The sequence below is a fragment of the Falco punctatus genome (genome assembly GCF_963210335.1).
Source record: "Falco punctatus genome assembly, chromosome: 10".
In the NCBI taxonomy this organism is placed as follows: Eukaryota; Metazoa; Chordata; class Aves; order Falconiformes; family Falconidae; genus Falco; species Falco punctatus.
The window spans coordinates 38,635,110-38,652,644 of record NC_137590.1 but is presented as its reverse complement, the minus strand read 5'-3'; the positions used below and the strand labels follow the sequence as shown (position 1 = coordinate 38,652,644).

The window sequence follows — 17,535 nt, the reverse complement described above, 5'->3', positions numbered from 1 at the left end:
ATCAGTATAAAGCGCTCTCAAGAGAAGTAAGGAAATTGGAAGATGAAAGGGAGGAGTCACAGTTCAGAGCGGAGAAGACTCAAGATTTGAAATCCGTATTGGCTCACCAAGCAGCAGAATGGAAAAGGGAAATCCAAAGCCTTAAGTATGTAAATTGTGGTCTGATAATGTATTATCTTGTCAGTGGTTTTGTTCCGAAAGACACTGATGGTGCAGGCAACAGGATGAGAAGTTTCCAGTCTTTTGGGTTTGGGTTTTTTGAATCCCGTGGGCCAGTTATGCTATGAAGTAGATAATGGGAGAGGGGAAAAACGTCCGGATACCAGCTCCATGTACAGTCTTCTGGATGTTGTTCTAACTTTGTTTTCTAGCAAGAAAAGAGCAAGAGAGTGTGTATGGGGAAATCAGATTTATAAGAGAGATTTGAGAGATGGTTGGGTGGTGGTTTTTTTTTTTCATTTTGTCCTTGCAGCTTCAGTGGGCCTATAATACTAGGATTTCTGGTAACTCCACCCAGTGCAAGTCAAACCAGAGCTTAGAGCATTTGTTTGCTTACCTGTTTGTTTGTTGGAAAGGTCAAGTTTGGGATTGCCCCTTTCCCCACACTCCTGAGCTAGACCCGGAGGTGTGAGGTTTCTCATCGTTGTTGACATCACGTCAGACAGGCGTGGCCAGCAGGCACCGTAGGCAGTTCAGCAAGGACAACTGCAGAGCCCTGGCCTGGGAGGGGAGATCTCCTTGTGGTGATCCCCGGTGGGACGGCGTGGCTGGGGAGCGGCCCAGGCAGAGAGCGAGCTCAGCAGGAGCCACCGTGAGCTGGCAGCTGGGGCGGCCCGCAGCGGCCTGGGCTGTATGGAGGGCAGCAGTGCCAGGGCCCTGGGGGCAGTGAGTGCCCACCCCTCCGCAGGGCTTGCTGAGCTGTGTCTCGAGCCCGGGGCCCGGTGTTTGGCCGCCCAGCCCAGGAGATCTTGCCCAGTCCGTGTGAGGTCGGCAGGGAGATGCCGGGCTGGCCCGGGGGCAGGAGCACCAGCCCTGTGAGGGGAGGCTGCGGGAGCTGGGCCTGGGGGAGTTGGGCCTCCCAGCGCGGGGGAGGGGGGTACGAGGAAGACGAGGCCGGTCCCAGCTTGGCCTGGGTTTGACTTCAGCAGGTGTTCAAAATCCTCAAACATCTGTCAAGTATAAAGAAGTAGTATTTTCATTCTAAGTGAATTCTCCAAGCAGCGTTAAATTTATACTTTCAAAAGTTACACTTTTTGCGAAATTACACTAGAAATTACATGTAAAGCTTTCTCCTTGCAATATACGCCATTCAAATACAAATGTTTCTGTCAGTCTTTCAAGTAATTTTAGTGGTGGTTGATTCTTGTTTTGCGGAATTTCTAAAGCAGGCTTTCAATTGGCAGTTCTTCCCTTAGGTTGACACTTGATTTTTTTTAATTTTTTTTTTTTGTCCACTATTGTGAGTATATGGGAAAAAATAGTCAAAATAATGATCAAACGCAAAGCTGCTTTCTTGTTTGGGTACCGTGGGCACACCATGGACCGTTTTTTACCATGTCAGTGCTCATTGCTGATTGTTTCAGTTGGTAAAGAAGCTGACCTTCCATAAGGCTTTCCTTGTAAGTCAGCTTCAAAATGAAATTGCTGTAGTTTCTCCCAGAGGTAGATCCAACTGAGGTTTAAAACTGTTTTTAATCGTATTCAGCTTAAACCCCATGCATTTCTGAATCTGGTTTTGAACACTGACATCCTTCTTGAGTAAACAGAAGCTGCTTGTTCTGCCTGTGGGCAGCAGTTGTTTTAGACTTACAGAAGGCTGCTGAAAAATTGTCGGGTCTGCCATAGGTAAGTGGCGTGCTGATTCACCAGTATTACTTCTGGTCACTGAATCCGTAACATGTAGGCAATGCTCAGTATACTAAGAAAATGTATACTAACCATAGTAAGTTTACGATGCTTTGATCTGATGAGACAACAAACTCCTTTTTCAACAAAATGGCTGTAATATGAAGATGGGTTTTTTTAATTTTATTTTTCTAGTGTGCACACTGGTGTGTGTTTCCCTATACAAACTTACAAATAACGGATAAATCACTCAAAGTTTTTTTTCTCTATCTTGTACAACTGATACCATGCACAACGGAATGAAGTTAGAATTCTTTAAAAAGTTGAAAAGTACAGTAAAAATATGAACTCTGAAAACATTTAACATTTTTTATGGTTTGAGTTCTCTCTGCAAGTTCATCATGTTGGAATATCTACTTTTATATCAGTGCTTTTGTTTCTCAAATCCTCCGTTAAATCCCAGATGTTCTTTGAAACAACAAGAAGAAAAGAGGCTCAGAGTAGAAGTGCTGTGTGAGAAAATGAGAGAAGACCTCCGAAGGAAAGAAGATCAATATTGTAAAGAGATGGAGGAGAAACAGAAACTTGAGTTACACTCTAGGAATTTAGAAATGGAGTTAAGAACACTGAGAAAGCTCTTGAAACAGGTATATTAAATAATGAATTAAAGTCTTTGTCTTATTTTCTGCTTCTTTTCAATTGTATTCCAGTATGCCTAGAGAAGGAGGCGCTTTGTTCACGGAAGAGGCGTTGGATAACAATTGTCAGGTTTTGAGAACAGTAGGGTACAGTTGGTTCACAATTGGGCTGGTTTTTTTTTTTTTTTGCTTTGCAGTTTATTATTCCTTTTTTCCTTTTTCAAAATTGAGGTTTCATTTGTATTTCAGGCAAAGCCTTACATTTTTTTGAATTACTACAAAACATCCTGTATTTCGCCTTCTTAAATTTTCATAAGAAAATTTAAATTTATTTATTTATAGGTGGATTATCATAACGGTGGGGAATCAAAAATGTTTTCAAGTATGCAAGGGAGAATGGGAAGATGTATTGCTAGCTCTGTTTTTTCTTCAGATGCAAGCAGTTTTATTGTATTACTGTAGGTTGAAGAGGAACGTGATGAAACACAGAGACAGCTCTCTCAGGAAAAGAGGGCCAGAGCCCTTCAAGAAGGAATTTTGAACAACCACCTTGGGAGACAAATGGAACTAGAAGAAGGGACAAGAAGATCTATAGGAAAAAAATCAGAGGTAAGCAGATTTTTTTTTCTAATAATAAATTAAATTTCACCATGTTTGTTTTAAAGTCATAATAAATCTTACATAACTTTTTCTGTTTCTTGATGGTTTATTTACTGTTTACCAGTGTAACTTATCTGGGTAAATACCTTTCTTGTTTTCTCTTATGTCTAAAAGTTCTGGAAAGCAGCATCACTCCTGTATGTACCTGAATTACTTGTGCAAGTAGGAAACTAATAGAAGACACTGTTTACACCGTTTCTTAACCTATCTGTTATTTGTCATTTCACAGACATTTCGTCATCACTTTTTAGGCTTTCTAGCAGTGAAACACCTAGCTACCTATGGCAAGGTTGACCAGGAAGAAAGTTGTTTGACAGTGTTTGTGTTTCCATTGCTTTTTTTTTTTTTTTTTAAATTAGTTATTCCCTTATTGAACTTACTTCAAGTATGCCTTTCTTTTCCACCTCCACATAACTAAAATTTTATGATCGAATATCAGCAATGAATTCAACTCTCTGTAAGAGTTAGAGTAACTGGAGGAGAAAAAGCAATCATAAACACTGTATTAAAAAAGATCTTGAAAAGAGTTTACTGAATTTCCTAAAGAATGTGCAGTGCCTGGAAGATCTTGAAAAGAGTTTACTGAATTTCCTAAAGAATGTGCAGTGCCTGGAAGCCTTTTTGTTCTTGGCTGTGCTGCCCAATAAATGTAGAGTGAATGTGTTTAAGTGGAAAAAAGTTATACATAAAATAAAGAGGAAATATACAGGACTATTGCATTCCGGGGGTGATTGAGTTTTATAGCTAACTTCCAGTAACACAAAAGGATAAGTGTTCAGAAGACATTTGAGAAGGAAAATACCCTTTCTAGCCTTGTGTTTACCAGATCTGTAGCACAACTAATTCAACCTTAAAGGCAGTATTATAAAGGCATGCACATACAAGAAAGCGCTGTCATTTTAAAAGCTTTGGTTGCTGGTTTAAGGGGGGAAAAAAACGTAACTGTATATTTGGGATGTTCATTTAGGTTTTAAGGATATGTTGCACTTCCGTTGTGTACGTACGTTGTACATGTGCATGGGTTCACAGAGTAGCTTATTGCCTGAAACTTCATCTTTGAAGTCATGCTTTAGTACTAGAAATGTTAAAATGCAGTTTATTGCTGCAGGTTTTTTGTAGATTCATTTCCCAATTGGCTCTTTATTCATTTTCCCTGTCCTTCAGGAATCCAGCACTGACAGAGAACAGGATCTGTTGTACAAGAATCAGTTACTACAAGATGAGATTGCTATGCTAAGGCTAGAACTCACTCAAGTAAGACTTAGGCACCAGGAGGAAGAAGGAAAATATTTAAAGGAAAATGAGACCTTGAAAGAAAAAAATGAAGCTCTCAAAAAGGAACTTAAACTGAACAAGGAAGCGTTAAGACAAATGTTTTTTCAGTTCAACACGGAGCTGGACTTACTAAAGACAGAATCTGCAGTGCTGACTTCCAAACTTGAGCAGACAAACAAAAGCAAAGACAGACTAGAGACAGAAATTGAATCATTTCGTTCCTCCCTGAACGCTGCAGTTCAAGAACTTGAACTTCATTTGTCATCAAAAAGCAATGCTGAACGAAGATTTCACAGAGAACGTGATGAATGCCTTTGCTTGCAAGTCGAGCTCCATCGTGACCTCTCTGGCGTGCAAGAAACCAACAAGAGCTTGTCTCTGCAGCTGTGTAAAGCTAAAAGCAAAGCTAATAGGCTAGAAAATGAGCTTCACCAGTTGAAGCAAATGCTCAGAGAAAAAGCTTTGCTTTTAGAAATGGCAAAAAAGAATTAAGTCAAGGCCAGTGTCGGGCAAAGGAATGTGATCATGCTCGACAACTTGAGAAAGATCCAGTAAGCAAACCTGTAATAAAACAGGAGTCCTTGCAGGAGCGATTGGCCCAGCTCCAGAGTGAAAACCTTTTTACTCCATCAGCAATGGGAAGAGATGCAGAACAAGAGGATCATGAAAGAAAAAATAGTGGATTATGTGCAGCACTGTTTTAATGACATTTTCAGCAAACTTAGAGCTGATACAGAAAAGCAAGTTTATCTAATAGAAGAGCGAAACAAGGATTTAAATGCCAAGTGTACTGATTTAAGGGAACAAGTCTTTAAATATGAGACTGACGTAGTAGAAAGACAGGTAAAGTATATGCATAGAAAGAACAATTTAAAGTTTGTCCATTCTTGAAATTAGTTTGTTCCTAATGTATCCGGTGTAAGTTCCATGCATGGGACCAAAGAATACTGATTTGTTCTGGTTTGTTATGTTTCTCTCGGAATTGCGGAAAGTTTTGGCAACGGGGATATTAGTCCTCAGATCTAAGCAGAGAACAGAAAAAAGGTATCCAAGTCTAAGCTTTGATCAAGAAAGGTGATTCTTCTCTAGAACTTTTTTTCATCTATTTTCCTTAGTCCATGTTATGCCCTATAGAATAGTCTTAAGTATTTGATGGTGTTGATGTAAGTATTGCACTGATGACATGAATGAGAGTGGTATAAAAGGAGGAACCATCCAATACACGAGGGCTGAGAAATGAAGGTACAGAGAAGTGAAGTGGTTGGGGATAGATTTATATGAAGCTTCTATAGAGGGAAAAAATAGGTTCTCTGTAAGCTGCTATCAAGATTGAAGAGTATTAGTAATGTCCAGCTGTTGATTTCTGTATGTGTTTTGAGGGTTCTGAGGGGCCTACCTGTTCCTCAAAGTTCATGTCAGACGGTGACCTTAAGCTTTCCCTTTTATGATGTGTAGCCACACTCCAGCAGTACTGTCAATCATTGTAAACTGTGACTTGCTTTGTATTCTTACTAGCAAAATAATGGGTTCCTTTTGAAGATCATGTGAGAGAGTGTGTGTATATGGATATAGCTATATATATATATGAGCTATGCAGATTTTTGTAAACCTAATCTATCAGTACTTCTAAAACGAGCTGAGTAAGAAGACTACAAGAGGATGTGATTCAACATACCCTTAAAGTGTATCTCAAAGGGGCTTTCAGATATTTGTATTCATTTAATTGTATTTGTATAGTGAAGAAACAGAAGAAAGAACAATCTAACACAAAGTCCTGCCTTCAGTCACCAGAGTAATATTTGCAGTCAAACTGTGGCTCTTAGATCACAACAGATTTCTTTGGGTTTTGTCAGGAAAAAAATACCTGATTGCAGTGTGTTCCTGTGTATTGTTCAAGGAAGAACGATACCTGAGCCTTTTTTATGTGTTAGGAAACAGAAATCCTCGTGAACAGCTGCTGATAGTCAAAGGTTCTCAGCTGAGAAAGATGATGAGAGGTCATCATCCATGCAGATGCCTGCTGCTGGCAGGCAAAATTTCATACTTTTGGGTTCAATCTAGACAGGTCTAATTGTATAATAAAATAAGTTAAAGGCGTATTTCATGTTCTTAGAACTTTCTTCATGCTAATTTAACTGTTTCATTAGGGCATGTTTGGACAACTGCAGCAGGAGCTTGCTGATGCACCTAAAAAGCAATCTATGCCAGAAGCTTCACTTGAAGTTACTACACGCTACCACAGTGACCTGGAGAGAGACAAGCTGCGCTTGCAAAAGGAGTTGGAAAGAAAGTTGAAAACTAAGGTACTTAATGTCTGTAACTATATGAATAAATCTGAGTGTAGCTGTTTAAAGTAGGAGCGAATGTTGTCCTTTTGCACCACCTTTTGCAGTGTTCTTACGAAAACTGAAGTATAGAGGGAACCAGAGGAGCTTTGCAGGAAAGCTGTAGGGTGATTTTGTGTGTGTGTGCATGTCATCTTATCCCCCAAAGTTGTAACCTCATCCTGTCGCTTCTAGAGTATTCCTTCTTCCCACCAGCTCCAGCTGCTGTTCTTGGTTATGGTTCCTAAGGTGTGTTTTACACTCCACATCAACCTTGGCCATAGGTCTTGGATGGGTGGAGGAGAGCTTAGGCCTGTTTCTGTGTAAGTTACTGCATTCTCCTGCGCTCTTGTCTTTTCCGGCCACCTTACTTTTTCTTCTGCCACTGTTGCCTTCACAGACGCAGAAGCAGAACATGCTGGCTCTGACATCCAAGGACTTGCACAGCACGTGGGAGGAGCACTTGAAGTCAAGATCCCACCTTGAAGAGCGCGTTGCTCAGCTGGACGAGGAGAAGGCTGAACTGTTGCAACAGGTGAGCCCAGAAAATTCTCCGGGCACCGGGCCAATACCCAGGAGAACCACATGCACCTTCTGGTCAGGTTCTTACATATCATTGCTTTCTGTTATCCCTGCCATTCAGGCTGCGAGTACCTTATCGTTTGGGGGTCACGGAGGAAGCAAATAAAAGCTAGATGGGTATCTTTGTGTAAGTTCTGGAGTGGCTCTGTTGGGAAGAGTTCCCAGTGTGGTTTGCTATCAGTTGAGCACATCGAGCAAGGCCACAGTTCCCAGTTCTTCCTTGGATTTTGTGTGGTCATCTTCTGACCCCTTGGTTTCTAGGCAGGTTTATGTTTCCAGTGCGTGTATGGAGGAGCTGCTGTATGTTTTCAGCGTAGCGGGAGCTTAAAAGCCTTGCAGAAAAACATACTGAAGGAATGCTGGGTAAATGAACGAGTGCTTGGGAAACAAGCAGCGCCTGCCAGTTGCCAAGGGGCAGCCTTCCCCTTTTCTCCTTTTCTGTAGAGGGAAAATGGAAGAACAAAGTCAAAACAGCTGCCAGCTCTCCTCTGGTGTGGCTGAGAAAACACCAAGAGGAGGAAAACCAGCATGTGGCTAAGTAAATGCCCACACAGAAGAGGTGGAGGTAATGGCCGAGGGGAATAAAATGTTGAAGAACTCCAAAAGATCAGATTCCTCCACAAGCCCCTGCCTGCTGGTTGGTGGAAGATCCCATGAAAGCTTTGGATGGATTGATGTTCTCCCATGAAGTGCATACCTACATAATCCCTACTATGAGCAGAGGCACTGCCAAAAGTGTTCTCCAGCATCTTTTCCACCTGTTATGTCTAGAAGAGGATGGCCTTTGCTTCAGGCGAGGGCATCTGTTTCTGTAGTTACATATTGGTCTGTTTGATGTGAAACCTGAAGTGATGGATGGAATAGCCTCGGGAATTCCGTCCCATGGCATTCTGTGGAACGTGGCTAACGGATAGAGATGTCCGGCAGCTTCTCTGTGGAGAGCGCTAGATGCACAGACTGTACGTAGGTATTTTTCCTGTGCTCTGTGTGCGTGATACATCTTTCTTTTCTCTTTTGAAAGTGCGAGAGTGAAAGAAAGGAAGTGAAGAAGCTGGTAGAGTTGAAACGCCCAGTTGAACTACGTCTGGCCCAAGTAATGAAAAGAAACCTCGATCTGCAGAAAGACTGTAAGAGGTACGGCTTTTTAGCGTGGTGAAGAGGTATCCCTGCGTAGGAGTCATGTTTTATTAAACTTTAGTGTAAAAATAGGTGTACCTAACTGTGAGCAGATGCCAGCCTCGTGTTAGTTCTTGCAAGGTACTTCTGTACACCAGCCCCTGGTTTTCAATAGCTGCCAAAACAACTGCAGATGCAGGTTGCCCTGCAGTTCTCCTGGGAAAAAGGGAGTCTTTCATTCCTCTTTTCAGGTGAAATCTGGACTCTCCAAGTGTATGTGGCACAGGAATACTGTTTTTTCCTGGTAATTCCTGGTGCGTCAAGTACATTAAAGATAAAGCAAGCTGTGTCTGTGCTGTTTACATGAGAGTATGTGAAAAAGTCCAGTTTTGTTTCTTTTTGCTTCATTGTTTTCATGACTAGTTTGCTGTGCAGGTTGAAGAGGCTGCTGAGCAGAGCTACGAAGGAACTAAGGGTGTATGAGGCGAGAGGGGGACTGTCCCAGCTTAATTTGCAGGGAGAAGTGAAGAAAATGGTCAATGAAATTGGCAGATTAAGAACAAAGGTGAGCTTTATTTTGTTTGGGTTATTGTGGTGGTTTTTCTTTTGTAACCTTTATTCTTTCTTTATACTTCTTTTCATGTTGTTGATTTTGACTACTTTTTTCTTGGCTGTATTTCTGAAATTATTTGGCTGGTTTTTGATGTTCCTTCTATGGTCACAGTAGTAGGCGACTGTAATACTGATGTAGCTCTTAGGGGTAAAGATGGAAGTGTTACGTACACAGCAGTATCTGCGAGGGCGCATCAGGGGTAGGCTGTCCTGCAGAGGAAGGGCAAAGCAAGAGCCACAGCAAGGCTGGCAGGGTCTGTGACCACACAGGCCAGGGATCAGCCCCACAGGCCCTCACCAAGAAGAGCAGAAGAGTTCTGGGGACAGTTCTGGGGACAGTAAGCAGAGTCCTCCAAGAGTGCAGATCACCAGGCCGGTCCATAGGGATGGGCAGGTCTGCAGTCCTACTGGGACGTCACGTCCATGGGTGAGGGCCAGGGCTGAGAGCAGTGAAGGCCCAGCACAGGCCTGGCTGCAGCTTGAGGCCGTGGCAGCATCGTTGGGCTCCGACGGATGCATTCCCTCTCGGAAGAGAGGGGAGTAACGCCACCATCACTCGGAACAACTCTGTGCAGTTGGCCTTGCCCAAGGTCACCCCCTGAAGCCTGTCTCGGGCACGAGTTGAGCAGGAGGCAGGTGGGGGTTTGCTTTTCGGAATGGTGTCTTTGCTTCCCAGGGCACGATGCAGTGTGAGGTGATGCGGAAAAAACCCTGTAACTTGTTGCTTACTAGTAGCTGACTCAGTCCGTCTTTCCCTTGTCATGGAGACCCAGAAGTAGAGTTCCCAGAAGTGGTTCTGAGGTTGCTCTGGGTAATAGATTCTAGTTTTTAATTTTGCATCCTTTCTGTCTAATAATAAACAAACAGTTCCTGTTGTGCCCATAACACTATATCCACAGGACCCATCAGCACTCTCTTACCTTCCAAGCCTGAAACTGAATTTCAGCCCAGCCAGCTACCAAAGTCCCTACCAACTAAAACTGGGTAATCACAGGGGGGTTTAATACCATTCTGAAACATTTGACATTGCACAGGAACTGTAGGGTCTCCTGGTCTTGGCTGGGGAGTGACCTGTAAAAAACCCAAGTTTTTGTGGCTGAGCATGCGTGCACTTGGAAAAGGACTGGAGAAGAAATACTTCCTCCTGGAAAGAGCACAGAGATGGATTGTGTTTACTCTGTATTGCCACCTTGTATATAAATTCCTGCCTTTCTTCTAATGTTTGGAAGAAAACAAATACACCCAATTAAAAAGTGCATTTTGCTCTCCATTCCCCCATTAAATGGTCAGACTGATTACAGAAGTGCTCTTGAAATGGCTGCTGCTCATAGCCATTTCCCAAAACTCATAGAATTCAGGTTTTGCAACCTGAATTTACTTGGCTGTGTTTTCAACAAAAGTCTTTTTTCTGTCTTTTTAAAATTATTATTATTATTTATTATAGCTTTTCCTTCTAGAGATCACGTCTACAATAACAGATCGCTGCTAATACATTGAGGATCAGCTAAGGAAAGTGACTGTACATCAGCCACTTTGGTCGGGAGAACACTGCCAGAGTGAACAGGCTTGATAAAGCTGTGAAGGCTCATTCCAGAAAGGAAACTGAAGGTTTTAGGAGCTGTACCATTATTAGCAATGAAGAAAAAGAAGGTATTTCAAAGGGCTGAATCTTCTCCCTAAAAAGTGGTACCAGATTCCTGTCCTGTTGTAATCAATATTTTCAGCGCTAATCACAGTGAAGTGTGTCCCTCTCTCTGATTTAGGATTTCTTTCCCATCTCTCTGTTTTTCACAAACTCATTGGCAAGAGACAGTTTCTAAGAGGAAGTAGTGTGCTGGCAAGGTGTTCCATGAGTCAAACCATCTAGGGTATACTGGACTGTGACATCACCCCAAAACCTTATGGTACTTATAATAAGGTTTCACCACGCTGAACTACCTAGCGGCATCACCGCAGCAGTACAAAAGTTGGGAACCATCCTCCTAATCTATACCAAAGGCATGACCTGTCTTTTGATTTCTGGACCACGTTTCCATACCCTCAGTGCGCGTTTGTGTTCTTTTGTGGCAGTGCCAGCTCAGCCACATTTACTGGAAAGTAACTTTCTGACCCTGTCCTGGCAAGGCAGGTAACTAGATGATGCCTACAGCCCCCCCCCAGCCCCCCTCCCGCTATATTAACCCTTGCTGTTCGTTCCTTTGGCATCCATTTGCCCAGGGCTAACGATGGCACACAAGCAGGACTGCTCAACAAACTAGGAGGCGAATTGCTCGCAGAGCTGTTTTGGCCATAACTCCCTGACGAGATGCCCTTGCCCTGAACGACAAGCGCTTTCCCAGTTTGAGCCATTTTCTTTTAAAACCAACTCGCCCGAGCCCCCCAGCGTGCTCGCAGCGCGGGCCCCGCCGGGGGCCAGCGGGGAGCTGCTGCTGCCCGGTACGCCGGCACCCCCCCGGGCTTCCCGACAGCGGCCCGAGTGCTCTGCGGGGGGCGCAGCGCCGCCGCCACCCGCCGGGCCTCTCGCTGCCCCCGGCCCCGCTCGGCAGCGCCGCGGCCGGGCACCGCGCGGGAGCCGCCGGGCACCGCGGGGCAGGAAGTGACGTCACTCGCGCTGGACTCGCGCTGGACACGCGCCGGAGCAGACCCCGCCCCCGCCAGCAGAGCCCGCCGGCCGTTTAACCGCCGCGCTCGCCGCTGAGGGAGGCGCTGTCCGCCGCTGCCGCGCTGAGGAGCAGCCTGTGCGCTCGGCTTCCCGCCCTCTGGTGGTTCGCTCTGTAGACAGCCGTACCGGGCCGCTACCCGGGGCCCCGATCCCCCTGCCCCGGGGGCCCCCCGATCCCCCGTCCCTGCCCCGGGGGCCCCCCGATCCCCCGTCCCTGCCCCGGGGGCCCCCCGATCCCCCGTCCCTGCCCCGGGGCCCCCCGATCCCCCGTCCCTGCCCCGGGGCCCCCCGATCCCCCCCATCCCCCGTCCCTGCCCCGGGGGTCCCCCGATCCCCCGTCCCTGCCCCGGGGCCCCCCCATCCCCCGATCCCCCGTCCCTGCCCCGGGGCCCCCCGATCCCCCGTCCCTGCCCCGGGGCCCCCCGATCCCCCCGATCCCCCGTCCCTGCCCCGGGGCCCCCCCGATCCCCCGTCCCTGCCCCGGGGCCCCCCGATCCCCCGTCCCTGCCCCGGCCCACCGGCTGCCTCCCGCCGTCGCTTCGCTGAGGCGGGACCGTGCCGCGGGATGAAGAGGTTTTTCAGGTTCTGGAGGAAGAAGAAGGGGCGGCCGGCAGCGGCCGGCAGCTCCGCCAAGCCCTTCCCCACCGGTGCCTACGAGCTCCGGCTGAAGGACCTGGGCAAGCTGCACCGTGCGGCCGCCCGTGGCGACCTGGGTCAGGTGCGGCAGAGACTGAAGAAATACGGCATCGACGAGCGGGACACGGCGGAGCGGTAAGCGGCGGGGGGCAGCAGCGCCGGGCGGTGCTGGGGCGGGGTGTGGGGGGGTTGCGGGCAGCGCCGGCACCCTCAGGTGCAGCTGCAGCCACCGGCAGCTCAAGGGCACTGGGAGCGAACGGCAGCATCGCTGCGGGGAGCCTCAGCCTGGGCGGGGAGCCAGGGCTGTGCTGCCAGGTGCCCTTGGAGTCGGCCGAGCATCCCCCGTCTTGTCCCGGTCTTGCCCCGGCCCCCTCCGTGCCCTCGTTCCCGGGGGTGTTGCCTTGCCTGGGGGCGCAGGAGCTGCAGGGGGCCGGCAGCAGCCTGGCCAGGGCGGGTTGCAGAAGGAGCCTCACGGCCATTCTCCAGGCACACTTGGAAGGCAGAGTGCAATTGCATTACCCCTCTGAGGCCTCAGCATGGGGGGTTAGTAGTTGAGCTGAGCAAGCTGCACTGCCTCAGCTGGGAGTAAAAGAGGGGTAAGCACTGCGTTTAGGAAAGGGTAAATGTGCTGTGTATTGGTGCTGTGTGGACGGTTGCCCGATGTGCCTTTTGTGACTCTGATGTTGCAGCCAAAGCAACATCAGTCTGATTTTAGGTGGCAGTTACTTTGCTGTTTGCTCTGTGGCCTTGGTACAGCTAATTAGTGCCTTGGTTTGGAAGATCTGGGCAGTGCCATGCAGAGGAAGCTGCTGCTTCTGGCAGGTGTTAGGATATGTGCTTTTGAGTCGAGCACAGCAAGTACTTGGCAGTTGTATCTTAAGGAGAAGCCCTGGGCTGCAGCATAGCTCCTCATGATCCACCGTAAGCCTAAGGGAATCAGCTGAAGGTTTTGGGTCTTGTATGTGTTGAGCTGTTAATGCCTTTTCTGAAAAGACTGAGTCAAAACATCCATGACATTCAGAGGAGATGCTGGTTTAATCAGAGTACTTCAGCATCCTGGGCTGTCTTTTCTGAAGACTGGACTTTTGCCAGCCAGCTAGCTTATTGCCCTGAAAACACCTGGAACTGTCTAGATTTGTAGGAAAAGCAATGAAGAATGCAGTCCGTCAGCACGTGGGCTGTGTGCCTGAGTGTTGCCAGCCAGTATTAGTTTATGCAGCTGGAGGGTGGGTGATGCTGGCTAAGGTGGCTCGAGTGCACTTTTGTGCATACTTAAGCTGCCAGAGTCAAGGTGCTCGATGGCATTTATGGAAATAGTTCTGAAAGTCTCTCTCTTTTTCTTCTTACTGCCTTCCCATTCACTGTGGCTGATTCAGTCATCAGTCAGTCACCAGCTCTTAGCAGACCCTGGTATGAAATTGAGCTAGTTTTTGTGTTTCAAGCTCATCTTGTCTAGAAAGCTTTGTTTCCCCTGGAAAGGTTTCCTTCTGTGTGCCAGGCTATTGTCAGTGTTATAACAGGACAAATAAAGTCACAAACGGTAAAAAAAAACAAGCCAGGGCCGGGGGGGGGGGGGGGGGAGGGGAGAAAAGGCAGTGTACTATGATGAGCACTGTGGTGGTTTTGCCATGATAATGCCCAGTGCTGAAAAGCTGCTGAAAAGCGCGGCTGAGAGCAATTCAGTGGACAGAGCCTGCCTGCTTGCTGCAGCCACTGCCCTCTGTACCAGCCATGGGGGTTGCAAGGCCACCTGTGCCCTCTAAGTGCTTGTGGGTGTGATGTGTGTTGTGAGTGACCACTGGATACAGCTGCATTTCAGGGCTTCATCGTGTTGGAAGACTTGATATCATTGGAAGTAGAGGTGAAGAATAGGAAATAATGCAAAGTAACGGCAAAAATGTGTGCATTGGTTGTATGACTATCTCAGGTTTGCTCCTCAGGATTTCCAAAAGCAAAATCTTGCACCAGGAACATGGCAAGTATCACACATACAAGTTCCTTCCATAAAGTGGGTCCTGTAGCCCATAAGACCTCCCGAAAGTGTGCTTGATGCAGCATCAGTTAGGAGCAGGCAGCTTTCAGAGGTGGTCTAGCAAAACCCTCAGCCTCACTGACAGAGACGGGCAAAAGTCAGCACAGAGTTGGAAGCACTGCAGGCACAATGCCAGCTAGTCACGGATCCTGGGTCAGAGCTCATCGCTAAGGGAGATTTACCCTGTCAGCTGCCTGTCAGACTGAACTCCAGCGCTTTCATTGCTTGGCTTGTAGCTGCTGGGTTGTCGGCTCAAGGGCCATTCAAAGTGCGTACTGCCAACCTGCTGTTTCCCAGTGGGGTTGTTTCGTGGCTGCTCAGCATCAGCAGTTCTCTTCTACTCTGTAGGTGATCAGCGTAGCAGCAGCAGGAGCAGGAACAGAATCTGGGCAGTGTCCCCAGGGTTGGGTGGCAAAAGAAGTTCGGTGTTACTGGAGGCCTCTTGCAGGGACAGGCAACCCTGAACACCGGTGTTCTCTGCCAGCCTGTTCCCTGAGTGGATCTTCTGTGGAGCACAGCAGGCCTTGCTCCAAGCAGAGCCGTCTCCTGTTGACAGACTGAGAGGCTTGGTTGAGGAGGACAGCAACAAGTCCACAAGTTTTCTGAAGGCTTTTCTGTTTGCAGAGCTGATAGTGACTACTTCACGTCTGTCATGCTTCCTAGTGGTTGGTAGTAGCAGCTTTCAGATGATTGTGGACTCCTTCATAACCAGTCCTGGTTAGCTTTCAGATAATCTCAGCCAGTCATTTCTTCAGAGATGAAGGATCCTGCATGTTTACATGGGAATTTCTCAAAAGTGGTGGTAGTTGCTCTTGAGCTACTCCTCTGTCAGTGCTCCAGTCTGTTCCCTGTCTGTAGCAAGACATTACAAGTGCTTTGAAGTTTTATGTATTTCTCTCATCCTCATCTTTGTTGCAGTGGAGGAGGCTTTTCAGCTGCCCTGTAACAAGTATCTGTGTTACAGATTACTGTGTTTCTGCATCACCTGCCACTGCATTTGTGTACCTCTCCCTTTCCATTCCCCCGTAGCCAGGGAGCTGTTGTGCTTCTGCCTCAGCAAGGTTGGTTGAGCTTTCCTAAATACAAGAAGGACCTACCCACAGTGATGTGGTTCAGAGCCAGTGCTGGTGTTCCCCTCAGTTCTTGAGGAACTGTGGGATTGTTACTGCATCACCTTCAAGGGAGGAAGGTCCCAGCTGTTTTCTAGCTTGTCTTCTGCTCTGTTGGGACAGGTGTCCTGCAGAGCAGCAGGTGCTTTGCCTTTGCACAGAGTGAAGCTTGTGCTGATTTGTGCCTCTGACTTAGGGGGAAACACATGCAAGGACTTTCTGGGCAATTTCTTTCAATATAAGTAGGCTGGTTAATTGACATCAGACCCAAGATGTTCTGTGGTTTGAAGGAGTCCTTTTCTTTCTGGCAAGCCTTTAACTTGAAGAAAAGAGTTTCATTTTCTTATGCTGGTCATGTATTATGGAAACACAGTATTCCCTCCCTGGAGAGGACTTCCTCTGTAGTAGGCTTATTATGACTATTGTAGTTATACATATCTGAAGGATCAGGTATTACTTTCCTGTACTCAGGATTACAGTGTTCTGTCTGGTTTGCTGCATGTTATGGGGGGCACTTTGGTGCAAGTGAGTACTTGGTTTTGTTGCAGTAGTAAGCAAGCTAGAGAAAAAGCAGAAATTCTTGAAGTGCAGGGAAACGCTAATACTCTTTATATAAAGCCCATCTACATCTCTGATACTTCTGGCACATGAATAATTACAGAACTTAGAGGGTTGCTTGCCATAGTTCTCAGATTCCCAAACTTTGGTCTTTTTTGCTGCACCACAGGTGTAGTCCTGCTGGAGGCAGTGACCAACACCTGGGCACAGGAATCTGTGCAGATTAAGTTCTAGAGTGAAGGAAATGGCACCTTACTAAGCAGATGCTGCGGAGGGGTTTTGCTGGCCAGTCTCGGGTGTTTGGTGCGCAACTGCTGTTACTGGTAACGGAATGAGAAATCATTTCTTAAGCTTGCTTTGTGCAAAGTGAAACTTGTGGTCATATCAATTTATCAGAGCCTGAAATTATTTCTCTAGTTGTCTGTTTGTGCTAATTTAATATGTTTAATTTTTAGGACACCTCTGCATCTTGCTTCTGCGAATGGCCATGTGAATGTTGTTACATATCTCGTAGAAAACAAGTGTAAACTAAATCTTACTGACAGTGATAACAGATCGCCGCTGATGAAGGTATTTGGAATATGTTATGCTCTTTCAAGTGGGGCTTGCCAACTAAATGAGAGGTGGCTGGTAGGATTCTTTACACAGCTCAGCGTAGAAGCATGCATCTGGTAATCAGCGTGGAATAGGCATATGTTAGCTCAGCTTTGTAGGTGCTCTTATTTTCCAGCATTGGGAAGCTGCGGCAATTGTAACAGAGTGCTGGCAGTTCTTCCTTTTTTGTGTGTTGTTCCCAGGCAGTACAGTGCCAGCAAGAAGAATGTGTAGCTATTCTGCTAGAGCACGGTGCCAACCCACATCTGGCAGATGCTGACGGCAACACTGCCCTTCACCTTGCTGTCCGATCTCCTAATACAGCTGTAGTGGGGCTGTTACTTGAGCATAATGCCAATATTGATGCTCGGAATAAGGTAAATTTTTGTATTTGTTGAAGAAGTTCTTTCAAAAAGTTGTACTAGTATTTCTCTTGTAGGGTTGTTTTTTTTACTTTTATTTTTAAATGTATTTATCTGTCCTTTCAGGAGGGAAACACTCCGCTTATTCTTGCTATCTCTGAACGTCATGAAGATATAGCAGAGTTTCTTCTGCAGAGAGGAGCTGATGTGCATGCTCGAGATCACTGTGAAAGGTGAGTGGTTTGTCAAAACTCTGCATGGGTCTCTTCAGTATTCTTTAGGTTGGATTAATCGGAGGCCTGAGAATGAGCTCTGAAAAAAAAAACAACCCAGGGAGCCACATAGCAGCTATTTCTGTGTGACTTGTGAAAGAACATCTGCACTTGGCTGTTGTCATACCTCGGTGGGTGCTTTCCTCGTAGAGGATTACAAGAAGGCATTGTCTGTGGTGGCCCTTCTGGCAGGAAACATGCTGTTAACTCAGCAGCACTGCCTCGGTTTGAAAAGACATCTCCTGCATAGTGGCATAG

General features: G+C 46.6%; 2 protein-coding genes and 1 long non-coding RNA gene across 8 annotated transcripts in view; 2 read left to right on the top strand and 1 right to left on the bottom strand.

Annotated features, from left to right (window-relative positions):
- LOC308070990 overlaps window positions 1-17,535 on the bottom strand; it is a 172,034-nt gene that overhangs the window by 40,131 nt on the left and 114,368 nt on the right. The window lies entirely within an intron of this gene.
- On the top strand, window positions 134-11,673 carry LOC308070984 (ankyrin repeat domain-containing protein 26-like). Of its 6 annotated transcripts, XR_013930949.1 has the most exons (6): window positions 2,255-5,261; window positions 6,566-6,721; window positions 7,143-7,277; window positions 8,346-8,484; window positions 8,864-9,005; window positions 10,510-11,673. XR_013930949.1 is itself a non-coding variant. In XM_080405825.1 (4 exons), the coding sequence occupies exons 2-4, from the start codon at window positions 5,064-5,066 to the stop codon at window positions 7,428-7,430; spliced, it is 642 nt and encodes a 213-aa protein (XP_080261951.1). In that variant the 5' UTR covers window positions 134-145; window positions 2,309-5,063; the 3' UTR covers window positions 7,431-7,589. The 6 variants fall into 6 exon arrangements, 3 of the variants coding, with proteins under 3 accessions (XP_080261951.1, XP_080261952.1, XP_080261950.1); XR_013930948.1 differs by lacking the exon at window positions 8,346-8,484; XM_080405825.1 differs by lacking the exons at window positions 8,346-8,484; window positions 8,864-9,005; window positions 10,510-11,673 and adding an exon at window positions 134-145 and having other exon boundaries at window positions 2,309-5,261; window positions 7,143-7,589.
- Window positions 12,177-16,724, top strand: LOC308071023 (ankyrin repeat domain-containing protein 7-like; the record flags this gene model as incomplete). Its single annotated transcript, XM_080405887.1, has 2 exons — window positions 12,177-12,485; window positions 16,505-16,724. The coding sequence occupies exons 1-2, from the start codon at window positions 12,280-12,282 to the stop codon at window positions 16,722-16,724; spliced, it is 426 nt and encodes a 141-aa protein (XP_080262013.1). The 5' UTR covers window positions 12,177-12,279.